This window comes from Hyperolius riggenbachi, chromosome 1 (genome assembly GCF_040937935.1).
Source record: "Hyperolius riggenbachi isolate aHypRig1 chromosome 1, aHypRig1.pri, whole genome shotgun sequence".
Classification (NCBI taxonomy): Eukaryota; Metazoa; Chordata; class Amphibia; order Anura; family Hyperoliidae; genus Hyperolius; species Hyperolius riggenbachi.
Window position 1 is genome coordinate 218,423,278 of NC_090646.1, and position 13,566 is coordinate 218,436,843.

Sequence of the window (13,566 nt, forward strand, 5' to 3'; positions counted from 1 at the left end):
CAGGCTCGGTGAGGTAACCGTTAAGCAAGCGCTCGCGTCCCCTGTTTCATGTTTGTCTGTTTATGGTTAGTTAGGCGTGCTTGTCTCTATTGTGCTTATCACGTGGAGATCGCGCATAACCGCGTGCACTGTTGCGAATGAGTGCGGTGTTCGCGGTTAGCTAGCGGTTGTTATTTTCCGTATCTCCTTATTGTATTTGCTGTGCCTTTGCTACCCTCGTATTCTATTCTGTTCTGCCTTGTGTCACGTCTCGCGATCGCACCTCTCGCGATCGCGTTCCTATTTCGTATCTGCTGTTGTGTGTGCGCGGTCGCGGAGTGGCGACTGGATTGGCGCACACACATACAACCTATCCCTTTTGCTCAATCTCATTCACAATTGCCTCTCTTGCGATTGCGTTCTGCGCTTCGTACAATTCCTGTCTGGCACTTGTGGAGGTACAGAGGATTGGTTCCTCTGCACTTCCCAGCGCCATCTGCCGACAGGAATTTCCCTCTACAGGTGCGTAGCACCTTTGGCTGGGTTCCTGCAAATTATATGCTTGTGGAGGATCTCCGCCGTGTCAGCGCACGCGTTGTGCGCTGATCACGGGGAAAGTTCCACAATCGTTACACCTCTCCTGGGAAAGACAGTGCATCTTACCAATCGCACAAGGGAGCTAACGTTATGTGTCCATGTGCACCATGCGCACACACCAGCATAAGCTGTCTGCATGCTGACAAACATACAGGGGAGGGGGAGTGCACCGAATTGGACCCTAGCCACAGGGGTCAATGATAAGAATAAACATACATATATCCAGGCACATCGCCTCTAGTTAGGACATTAAATAAATTATTGGGGAAAGGGAGGTGCTGAAGGGGGTGTGGCTAGAAACAGCAAAAATCAATTAACCCTTCGCACACTCACATGCAAATGTTCAAACAAATGCATTCACAGATTTACTCATCCAGGCACAACTGTTATCCCTACAGCTAAATTAAAAGCCAGGGTTTTAGTTCACAGAAGAATGCATTCTTATGCTTAGTCACCTATACTGCGTAGAAGTACCCAGGTAAACATAGGTGTCCTAACTCTGGCCCTGTAACATGCATAGTGCAGACATGCAAACACATTCATTGCATCAAACCTATCAATGGATTAGGAGCACACATCCTAACTTCCTCTCCTGGGAAAGACAGTGCATCTTACCAATCGCACAAGGGAGCTAACGTTATGTGTCCATGTGCACCATGCGCACACACCAGCATAAGCTGTCTGCATGCTGACAAACATACAGGGGAGGGGGAGTGCACCGAATTGGACCCTAGCCACAGGGGTCAATGATAAGAATAAACATACATATATCCAGGCACATCGCCTCTAGTTAGGACATTAAGGGTTAGGCACCACCAGGGGGACATAGGGTTAGGCACCACCAGGGGGGGTCTTAGGGTTAGGCACAACCAGGGGGGACTTGGGTTAGGCACCACCAGGGTGGTTTAAGGGTTAGGCACCACCAAGGGGGTCTTAGGGTTAGGCACCACCAGGGGGTCTTAGGGTTAGGCACCACCAGGAGGGTCTTAGGGTTAGGCACCACCAGGAGGGTCTTAGGGTTAGGCACCACCGGGAGGGGTCTTAGGGTTAGGCACCACCAGGGGGGTCTTAGGGTTAGGCACCACCAGGGGGGTCTTAGGGTTAGGAACCACCAGGGGAGGGTTCTGTGTGAGAGTAGGGAGAGGTTAGGTTATACTTAGGTTCAACATTATCGGTAAATGTACCGATAATGTAATACCGCAATTAAATCATTATTTACAGTTTTTGTTATTGTTTTTATTATTTAATGTTGAGCTTAAAGAGACCCTGTAACAAAATTTTCAGCCTTATTTCTTCTATCCTATAAGTTCCTATGTTCTAATGTGGTCTGTCTTACTGCAGCCATTTCTAGTGGCACAGTGGCTGTATTATCTCTGTTATACACTCAGGCACTCAGGCTGGAATGTGCTGTTCTGCTTGTGATAGGATAGAAGCTATACACACCCTCTCCATGCCCCCTGCAGGATCTGTGTGAGTCGCAGACTGAGCTGTTCTCAGCCTATCACACTCTGGTTAGCAGCCATGTCTTTTGTTTGTAAACACTGCTTAAAACTGGCAATTACAAGCCAGGATTGCAGCAGGAAGTGTCAGAAACAGCCCCGGGAGGCCCAGGAGAACATAAGGAATAGAATGGTATGCTTTTTATTGTAAGAATTTTAGAGTATAGATTCTTTTTCAATTGTTAATTACTGATATTTCTAGTAATACAACAGTATTACTAGCAATATCAGTAATTAACAATTTAAGCGCAACATTAAATACGTTGCACCTAAATTAGCTTGCGACTCTTTCAAATGTATGCGATGTGATAACCAGGAAACTAGTAGCTTCAGAAACAAATGTCAAATTCTGTACTCCTATAATGATAGCTTTATTCCCTCTGAAGATGAATTTGGAAATGCTTCAGCATCACAGATGTTTTCTATAATTTTAACAGAATATATACCGGTGAAACTCGAAAAATTAGAACATTGTGCAAAAGTCCATTTATTTTAGTAATTCAGCTTAAAAGGTGAAACTAATATATAAAATTGGAACCCTTTGCAGGTGTTTTGCATTAATTAGCTGATTAGAGTCTGACTCTTTGAGCCTAGAATATTGAACATTTTCACAATATCCTAATGGTCTAAGATTTTCAATGTGGAGTTCTCATAAACTGTAATCCATAATAATCAAAATTATAACAAATACAGGCTTGAAATATCTCGCTTTGCATGTAATGAGTCTATTTCATATATCAGTTTCACCTTTTAAGATGAATTACCATGGACTTTTGCATGATATTCCAATTTTTTTATGTTTCACCTGTATAGACTTGTTGTGTAATAAGCATATACAGTACTGTATCACAGTTCCTAAAAATATACGTTATCTTGATTGCAAAGCAAGTTTCTAAAGTTCAGTTTGAGCCATACGTCTTTGCTTTATAATCTATACAGCAAAACATTTAATTTTTTTCAGTATTTAAATCTAATCTTTAGGCTGTAAGCAGTTGGCAGTGGCTTGGACTGCACCTGCAGCTCCCTTATACTCACCTGCTTTGTTTGTGGCAGTCTGCCATGCATTCCTGCTAGTGATACAGTCTATGTATTGGAGGGGTGTTAGCTACGCGCTGCGTTGAAAAATAGCCATGACATTGTATGGGCGGAGCGTAACCGTAACCCCAAAGCAGCAAATATAGCCAACTATGACCATTAAGTAATAAATGCAGCAACAGTTACCCCAGACACCAGAAAATAAACGCAATGTGGGCAACATTTCAGCAGAAAATAACGCAATGTTGGTAACATTTCAGCAGAAAATCACGCAATGTGGGCAACATTTCAGCAGAAAATAATGCAGTGTGCAACATTTTAGCAGAAAATAAGCACTGGGCAACATTTCAGAAGAAAATAAACGCAATGGACAGCATTTCAGCAGAATATAAACGCAATGTGGGCAGCATTTCAGCAGAAAATAACACAATGTGGGCAGCATTTCAGCAGAAAATAACACAATGTGGGCAACATTTCAGCAGAAAATAACACAATGTGGGCAACATTTCAGCAGAAAATAACACAATGTGGGCAACATTTCAGCAGAAAATAACACAATGTGGGCAACATTTCAGCAGAAAATAACACAATGTGGGCAACATTTCAGCAGAAAATAACACAATGTGGGCAACATTTCAGCAGAAAATAACGTAACGTGGGCAACATTTTAGCAGAAAAAAAGGCAGTGGGCAACATTTCTGCAGAAAATAACGCAGTGGGCAACATTTTAGCAGAAAATAACGCAGTGGGCAACATTTTAGAAGAAAATAACGCAGTGGGCAACATTTCAGCAGAAAATAACGCAGTGGGCAACATTTAAGCAGAAAATAACGGCATGTGGGCAACATTTCACCTGCAAAAAAAGGAATTTACTCACCTGACAGAAGTCCCCTCTCCCGGCCTCTGGCGCGCAGCTCCCCGGACGATCTTCCTCCTGCAGTCTCCCACGCTGAATTGAATAGCAGGGGTACGGGAAGATGGCGCCCGAAGCCCTGTACTGGAGAAACAAATAGTTTCCAGTACAGGGCTTTCGGACGCCATCTTCCCGTAGCCCTGCTCTGCCTGCCAGAAGACTATGCAGGCTGGAGCGGGGCTGCAGGCTATGTACTGGCCAGTTCATGCAATCGTACAGTGGCCAGAGTCCCGAGGCCGGGACGTCCAGCGGCTTAGAGCAGGACGTTTCCCGGGACCTCATGCAGTCTGGGACAGGGGACCCCGAATCCGGGACCTGTCCCGGGTAAAACGGGACGTATGGTCAGAGTACTTATAGCCAATGGTTACCACATGATAATGCTGAATAGTTCAACATTACATTGCCCTCAAATTATTGCCTGGACAACATTGCTTTTCTTTAAGCAGACAGGATGACATTTTCTCTTCAATGTAGTTGGGGCTGTCATTTCTGGATCCAGATTTGCGTCGTCTTGCTGATAATTGAAGTTTAGTCCACACACTTATGCCTGGGACCCACTTGCAATTGCAAAACGCTAGTGTTTTTGAGAGCAATTTTGCTAATCGATTTCAGGGAATGCCATTTTGGGCCCTATGTTCCCTGATTGAAATTGCTCTGGCGTGCACTTCGATTGCGACTTTGGCAAATGGCATTCGCACCTGTGGGATCACGGCCATAGGCTTTCAGTAGGGATGTGCTTTTGGAATTGAAGGCAATTTCTAGAAAGCATAAGCTGCTACTGACAGCGCTCTAGTGGGCCCCAGGCCTTTTTGGTGGGGGTTTCATTACTTGCAGTGAGCCATCCACCTGGCCATTTTTTAATCTATTTATTGATTATAATTTGTGAGTGTTTTTTGCAGATTTATTTTGCAGACTGTTTCATTTAATAAAAAGACCGCGATGGTCTAACAATGGACTTTTGGATTCTTCACCATTAATAAAACACTAAAGAACTCAATTGTACTTTCTGTGTTTTACCTGTTTGGGTTTTTGTCATCCACCCAAAGAGCATATAATAAGCTGAACACACACACACAATAGTTGTTGCCCAAAGGGATTGGAACTAGATCCTTTGGGTGACAGTTCACGAGCCGAGTCCTGTACAGATGCCTACTCTGCTATAGCAGAGCGATGTTTACTGTTTCTATGGGGAGGAGGGAAGATGATTTGGTGCACAATGATGAGACTTTCAGTGGGAGGGGTAAGGAGGAGAACAAAGTGCTTGGTGGTCGCTGCTGTTTAAAGATTCCGCATGGTGGACCTTTAAATCCGCTTGGGGCACAACTGTGCATACACTGGATTTGGTTTCCGCATTCTAGATAACGGTTAAGTATAGCATATGTACAGAGCCGAAACAAGGTCCTCCAGCACCCACAGTGCTCCCTTCCAACCCGCCCACCCCAGCCGTCACACACTGATTGCTATTAGACTAAAAGGTGCCTCAGGGCTCCCAACACCTTAATCTCTAGTTATCTGTCTTGCAGTCACTGCCAAGTATCCCCTTTTCTTATTTCTCTCTTTTTCAAACACAATAGGGGAATGATAGCTAAATGAGATTTGTGCCCCCTCCTACACTGCACCCTGGGGCTGGAGCCTCTCTTGCCTCTGCCTCAGCCTGGCCCTGCATGTGTACACACTTTTGGGGGAACTAATTACTTTAACTCAATGTTTTTGGGATGTGGGAGAAATGCCCAGATTACTGCAAGCAGTCTTACATAAAAAAAGTTTACTTTGTTTTTTACATTTCAGTAAACAACTATGGTGCTCAGTTACCTGGACCTCCAATGCCTTATCCTGGTGCATTTCCTGGAAACCAGCAGCAAATGTCTGGTCCTCCTCAGAAGAAGCTTGACCCAGATTCCATACCAAGTCCAGTAAGTTGTTTCTGATCATGATGTTAGACTGTCTTTGGTTCAGAGTTAAAGTGTAACCGTCAGGCATAAAAACAAAAATCAATTCTTTATTTTTATCTGGTAAACAAGTAATAAGGATGCTAACCAGGCAATCCAAAAGTTAAAAATCGCTCTTATTTTTTTTCTCCATACAACATCATTCCCCAGTTGGCTCTTATTTGGTACATCTTCCGCACAAAGGAAGTTTCAGGGCATGCTGGGTTTTCTTTTTCTCTTCTTTACCTTTCCCTCATACATAACTAATGCAGCCTGATTGGCTGAAGCCTCTGTACCGCATGTGCAGACCATTCACGCCGGCTGGCGTGATGACGCGAAGCAGCCGGCGTGATGATGCATTGCGTCACTAACTAGGAAGAGCCGGCCCAACACCCGGCCCTGGTGTCGCTGGTTGACGCCGGTAACCGGGGCCGGCGGAGGCTGCAGGAGAGGAGCCAGGAGGACGCCGCAGAACCTCGCCACCAACGGTGAGCTGGAAGAAGCCCCAGGTAAGTGTAGTCTTTTAAATTTGGGCACTCCTCGGAGTCCATTTAAAGGACCCACTATTGCAAAAAAAAATTTAATTTAAAATACATCTAGACACATACAAATAAGAAGTACATTTCTTCCAGAGTAAAATGAACTATAAATTACTTTTCTCCTATGTTGCTGCCACTTACAGTAGGTTTTGGGCTAGTCCATCTCTCCATAGGGGATTCTCAGCATGGCTGTAAGGATCCGCTCAGCTGGCTGCACAGGCAGACAGCTGTTTGTCCATTCCTTGTGTCTGAGGGATGCAGGTCTCTGGATAAGAGACCTGGCTTTGTCTTGCAAGTTCCAGACCTGCTCTGCTGCTGAGGGATTTGCATACATTGGTTATGCAAATCATCTAGCTGCTGGCAGTATAAAGGTTGGGATCACCCACAATCCTTTGCTGGTCATTCCTTCAGGGTTTGTTGAAACACTCCTAGAGTGTCAGCCATGCTATTTCTTGTTAAAGTGATCTTAGAGTAATTCTTGGAACTGTACTAGGCAGTTTCCTAGTACAGTTATATTGCCTATCTGTTTTGTCTGTCTGTTGCGATTGTCCAGTCCCAGCGGTGGTCGACAAGAAATCGTTCTGTTTGTCTGGGTGCTAACCGGGGCAGCGGTTGCTACCGGTAGCCCCTTCTGTATACTGGTAGGTGATCAGAGGCGCCAGCAGAATAAAATTGATATAAAATTGTTAAAAATTGCCGAGAGGGAAAGTGGTGGACTTCCCCTCAATAATTAGACACCAAGGTCTGTCATCAAATCAAACGAATATATTTATTCAATAGTACCCCAAAATCTGCAATGCGTTTCGTGGGAACAGACCCACTTCTTCAGGCAATAAAACGGGGACAACAAACACTGTGAACAAAGGACAGAGGGTATTGCTATAAGATTGCCGCAAATAACAAACATACAAAAAAAAAATAAAAGTCACAAAATGATGATATAGCAATAATCATATATCAAAAATCAGGATAATGGTTATGTAACAAAAGTAGGGACTAAATCCATAGGTGGCACATGAGCTGAGTGGAGTATCCAGACATATACATAGGGGTATCAACATATGTACAGACAATAAAAGTTGATGAAATTATAATAACAACAATAAGTATAAAAGATAGGGACAATAACTATATATACTAAGTTCATACATTGGCTAGATTAAAAGCCATAACAATGTAAAACAGGATGATAATTTATCAATGAAAGAACAAAAAGAAAATAAAAAAATACAATTAAAAAAAATTGGCAATTAAATTTGTACAGATGATAAAAAAGGATGAAAAAAATAGGGATAATATTTATCTGTTAAATACTTGAGGCAAAAAAAAAAAAATTATATATATATATATATATATATACATATACATACATATACACATACACATATACACATACATATATAGATACATACATACACACATCGCTGTAGGAGTGTCCCAATATAGGGTGGAAACATGTGAAGGTCATGATTGACCCTATTTTTCCCGTCCTTATAACGTGAAGGGACGGGAAAAAAAGGGTACTAGGTATGTGCTTAGTGTCAAAGAACCCGTGGTTTTGCTAGTAAGAGATGACCATGGTGTATAAGGTTTTGCATTAGAGATACCACCATTAACCAGCCTGGCGGTATGGACGAGCTCAGCTCGTCCATCACCGCCGGAGGCTGCCGCTCAGGCCCTGCTGGGCCGATTTTCTTCAAATAAAGAGCAGCACACGCAGCCAGCACTTTGCCAGCCGCGTGTGCTGCCCGAACGCCGCCGCGAGCAGCGGCAAAAGAGGGTACCCCCAGCCGCCTGAGCCCAGCGTAGCCGGAACAAAAAGTTCCGGCCAGCGCTAAGGGCTGGATCGGAGGCGGCTGACGTCAGGACGTCGGCTGACGTCCATGACGTCACTCCGCTCGTCGCTATGGCGACGATCTAAGCAAAACAAGGAAGGCCGCTCATTGCGGCCTTCCTTGTTTATTCTGGGCGCCGGAGGCGATTGGAAGAACGCCTCCGGAGCGCCCTCTAGTGGGCTTTCATGCAGCCAACTTTCAGTTGGCTGCATGAAATAGTTTTTTTTTTTTATTAAAAAAACCCCCTCCCGCAGCCTCCCTGGCGATCTTATCAGAACGCCAGGGTGGTTAAAGACAAGGCTATAGGAGTGGAGGATACAGAAAAGTATGAACATATGGGGAAAGATAAAAATAATAATAATAACACCACCTGGGACAGCGGTTACATGGTGCTAGAGTCATATTAATTAGTGACATGTTTAGGTGAACATATTGGGGCAAACCATGTAACCGCTGTCCCAGGTGGTGTTATTATTATTATTTTTATCTTTCCCCATATGTTCATAATTTTCTGTATCCTCCACTCCTATAGCCTTGTCTTTAATGGTGGTATCCCTAATGCAAAACCTTATACACCATGGCCATCTCTTAGGCCCCGTTCACACTGTACGCGTTTCCAGCCGCGTTTTGGAAACGCGTGCAGGTGGCCGACACGCACGACATCAGACATTGCATAGAGTGCAATGTCTGATGTTCACACTGCATGCGTTCCGGACCGGTGCGGTCCGGGAACGCATGCTGCACGCATTTTTTGTAAAAACGCATGGCTGTCCCATTCACTTTTCAGTGATGGGATCAGCCACGCAACGCATACGAACGCGGATGGCGTGCGTTCGTACGCGTTGCGGTCCGCATGCGTTGCGGTCTGCGTTCTGCAGTCTGAACGGGGCCTTACTAGCTAAACCACGGGTTCTTTTACACTAAGCACATACCTAGTACCCTTTTTTTCCCGTCCCTTCACGTTATAAGGACGGGAAAAATAGGGTCAATCATGACCTTCACATGTTTCCACCCTATATTGGGACACTCCTACAGCGATGTGTGTATGTATGTGTATATGTATGTGTATATGTATATATATATATATATATATATATATTTATATATGTGTATGTGTGTATGTGTATATGTATGTATATGTATATATATATAATTTTTTTTTTTTTGGCTCAAGTATTTAACACATAAATATTATCCCTATTTTTTTATCCTTTTTATCATCTGTACAAATTTAATTGCCAATTTTTTTTTATTGTATTTTTTTATTTTCTTTTTGTTCTTTCATTGATATATTATCATCCTGTTTTACATTGTTATGGCTTTTGATCTAGCAAACGTATGAACTTAGTATATATAGTTATTGTCCCTATCTTTTATACTTATTGTTGTTATTATAATTTCATCAACTTTTATTGTCTGTACATATGTTGATAACCCTATGTATACGTCTGGATACTCCACTCAGCTCATGTGCCACCTATGGATTTAGTCCCTACTTTTGTTACATAACCATTATCCTGATTTTTGATATATGATTATTGCTATATCATCGTTTTGTGACTTTTATTTTTTTTTTTGTATGTTTGTTATTTGCGGCAATCTTATAGCAATACCCTCTGTCCTTTGTTCACAGTGTTTGTTGTCCCCGTTTTATTGCCTGAAGAAGTGGGTCTGTTCCCACGAAACGCATTGCAGATTTTGGGGTACTATTGAATAAATGTATTTGTTTGATTTGATGATAGACCTTGGTGTCTAATTATTGAGGGGAAGTCCACCACTTTCCCTCTCGGCAATTTTTAACAATTTTATATCAATTTTTTTCTGCTGGCGCCTCTGATCACCTACCAGTATACTTGAGTCCACCCCAGGTGGAGGGGTGATCCTACCCCATTTTTTCTGATCTACAGAGAGCGATTTCTTAATCCTGAGTGAGGACAGGTCTAATCTCCTCACCTGCCTATACAGTGGTTGCCTGAGCGGTAACCCATGTTTGTGAGTATAACCATCTCACTTATTCATTTCCCTTCGTATCTCTGACACACTACACCATATTGGGCTCTCGATTTCTCTCTTTTCTACGGTAGCCCCTTCTGATCTGTATTGCTTGGATCACACTAGCCTCTAGCGGTAGTGGCAGTGTATCCTTCTGATCTGTCTTGCTTGCATCGCACTAGTCTTGCGCTAGCGCTGTGGAGCCTTCTGTTCTGTTTTCTTGGAGTATAGCTGGAGCAGCGGTTGCTACCAGCTATCTCATCTTGGATCGCACTAGCCCCTAGCGGTAGTGGCTGTGGATCTTTCCTAGCTTATTTCTGTTTTCCGTTTGTCTGTCTTGTCTGATACGAACTCTTGCTGTAGGCTCGGTGAGGCAACCGTTAAGCAAGCGCTCGCGTTCTCTGTTTCGTGTTTGTCTGTCGGTGGTTAGTTAGGCATGCTTGTCTCTGTTGTGCTTAACACGGGGAGACCGCGCTGAAAACGCGTTCGCTGTTGCGAATGAGTGCGGTGTTCGCGTTTAGTTAGCGTTTGTTATTTTCGTTACTTCTCATTGTCGTTTGCTGTGCCTTTGCTCCTCTCGTGTTCTGTTCTGATCGGTCTTGTGTCACTTCTGGCGATCGCCCTTCTCGCGATCGCGTTCCTACTTTTGTTTCTGCTGATGTGTGTTCACCGTCGCAGGGTCGCGACTAGATTGGTGAACACACATTCATCCTGGACCTGTGCTCTTTCTCTTTAAGGGCTGTTCAGCCCCGCATTGTCTTGATCTGTACAATCCCCATCTGGCATCTGTGGCCGTTCAGCGGTTGTGCTCGTCTGCACTCCACAGCGCCATCTGCCGGTGGGAATTGCCCTCTACTGGTGCTTCCACCAAAGCTGGTTTCCCCCCTTCATACGCTTGTAGAGGATTTCCGCCGTGTCAGCGCACGCCTTGTGCGCTGAACACGGAGATATCCCACAATCGTTACAGAATGACCAGCCAAACCGTAATTCCCAGTGTAGAGGGAATTTCCGATTTGTACACTTTTGTCGAGTATGGGTCCTATGTCTTTTGAGAGCTTTAAAAAGCTAAATTCTGAGACCAAGACGGAATTCCTCTCTGAATGTGTGAGATTTTGCCTGAATCCCACCTTTCAGATTACTGATCCGTCCACGTCAGCTCTCCAGTTCGCCTATGTGCTCTTGCAAGGAGACCTGTTCTCCTGGGCTTATAATGTATTAAGAGTCAATTCTTGGAATGATAATCTGTATCAATTTCTTACATTGATCTTCTCTCACTGGTTTAAGCTGCCTTGTTTACCACCTGCTCTGTTTGAGTCTGTAGCTGTTAATCAGTCAGCTGCTCTACCCACTCCATGCAAAACCATTCAGTTTGAAAATGAATGCAGTAATTATTCCCCTGTGTCTAGACAGCAGCCTCCTAAAGCAGCAAGGACTAAAAGCAGAAAAAAGAGGAAGACTTCTCAGCTGAAAAATCAGTTGCCCATAGCAACTACAAATAAAAATCTGTAAAGTCTGAAGTTTGGAATACACTTGGATGTGATGAATCCGGTGAAATTTCTCAGTCTCAGGTTTCATTACCCCAAGAAAGGGCATTTGTGGATCCTTTGATAGGTAGAATTATTTTCTATATTAAAGGAGTAAGAAAGTCTATGAATATTCCTGACCCCAACCCTTATGAGGACTATTTAGATATAGGGTTGTTTGAGCCTCCATTTGCACCATGGGATATTGGGGCGTTGGTTGTGGAATTCGAGATTGATTGGAAGGCATTCTGCGATTTTTACATCGCAGAAAGTGAAAAGACTCTAAATGCTTGTCTTGATTCTGTGTACACTTTGATTGACTCTGATGAGTGTGACGAGTGTTTTGTGGGTCCGGTGATGTGTGTCTGGCAGACGATCTTGGATGAGTTGCACACACACCAGTCAATTGATTCCAATAGAGAGACATTGTTATCGAATGATTATTCCTGCCTTCCTGGGGTAAAGCATGTGAGTTTGGACACCTTACGACCTGAAATGAATGGGTGTACCTTTGTGGTTGATTCCTGTGCGAATCCTGAAAGATTCTCTCCTGACTGTGTGCAGTTTGAATCTATGCAATCTAATGCCTGTTTCTCAGATGTTCCTGCAAAGTGTGATCAACATGAATGTGTCTTTCCTCTCAAAGGTAGACGGGATCCTTTGTCATCAAAAAACAGATCTTTAAGGGGAAAAGTCCTAAATTATGCAGCATCAAAAGTAAAATGAATATGTCTAATAAAGTTTCTCCTGTTGTTGTCGCCACTTCTTTTGCAAATGAATCTTTGTCTCATTCTGTTCACACCTGTGAAGGCCTGTTGCCTGATGACAGTTGCTCCAGTGTTTCTGTCCTAAATACCTTGCAGTCTGCTCCGCAGATCGTGGAGGTTTGCGCTATGGAAGCGTCAGTTTCACAACCTAAAGCGATCTTGGATTCACAAATTTTGCGTTCTGTCTCCTCGGATTCAACATCGTTAGCCGAGTCTAAGAGTGAGACAGCACTTTAGTTTTGCGAATCTAACTCTGAAGCATCTTTGCTGGGTCCAGAGAAGGTTTTTCTGAGCCTGCCCTGTACCATGAATAACAATATGATGTCCAATCGCACTGACATTTGAGAGTCCCTTTCTTGCTTTGAAGAAAGTACTGACTCTCCACCCTGTACTCTGCACAATCAATTTTGCCTTGTACAATATCTCCTGCAGTGTCCCTAGAGGCTCGTCTAGGTATTGCTGCTATTCTCACCTGTTTTTCTGCAGTTTTGGAGTTGCAAGCTAGTTTGACTGCTACGCAGAATTCTGGGTGCAGTGAGATTGAAGTTAGGGAGTCAGTGTGTGTTCCAGTAAATATTCCTGTACATCCCGCTCATGATGATGAAATTCAGTCTCAGCTTATGGTGGAACCATTCCTGGGACATCTGCCCTGTCTGCAGGAGGTAGTTAATGTTCAGCCCTGTAACATGGATAGTTCAGAATCCTTCATAGAAAACTTGGAAAATGACATTTCTGAGGTCTTAGTTGATGTTTTGGAGGTTTCCAAGTCCCTCCTAAAGGGTGCAGAACTTCTAGGATATACCTCCTGCCCCCCAGATCCGTCTGAGGTTTTGCCCACTTCGGTAGGCATTGCTCTTGTGCTGACTACCTTTGCAGCTCTTGTGGAGCTTCACTCATGTGTAGTCAATGATGATATTACAGTCACAGAAAATTCTGAATTTAAGTCTGAGTCTTCTTTT

The 13,566-nt window shown here is 43.6% G+C and overlaps 1 protein-coding gene across 4 annotated transcripts in view; it reads left to right on the forward strand.

Annotated features, from left to right (window-relative positions):
* Positions 1–13,566, forward strand: part of SEC24D (SEC24 homolog D, COPII coat complex component) — a 181,688-nt gene that overhangs the window by 57,915 nt on the left and 110,207 nt on the right. For all 4 annotated transcript variants that reach the window (XM_068280585.1, XM_068280593.1, XM_068280612.1 and 1 more), the window contains exon 6: positions 5,812–5,936. In XM_068280585.1, the coding sequence (XP_068136686.1) occupies positions 5,812–5,936 (125 nt within the window). The remainder of the gene's footprint in view (positions 1–5,811; positions 5,937–13,566) is intronic.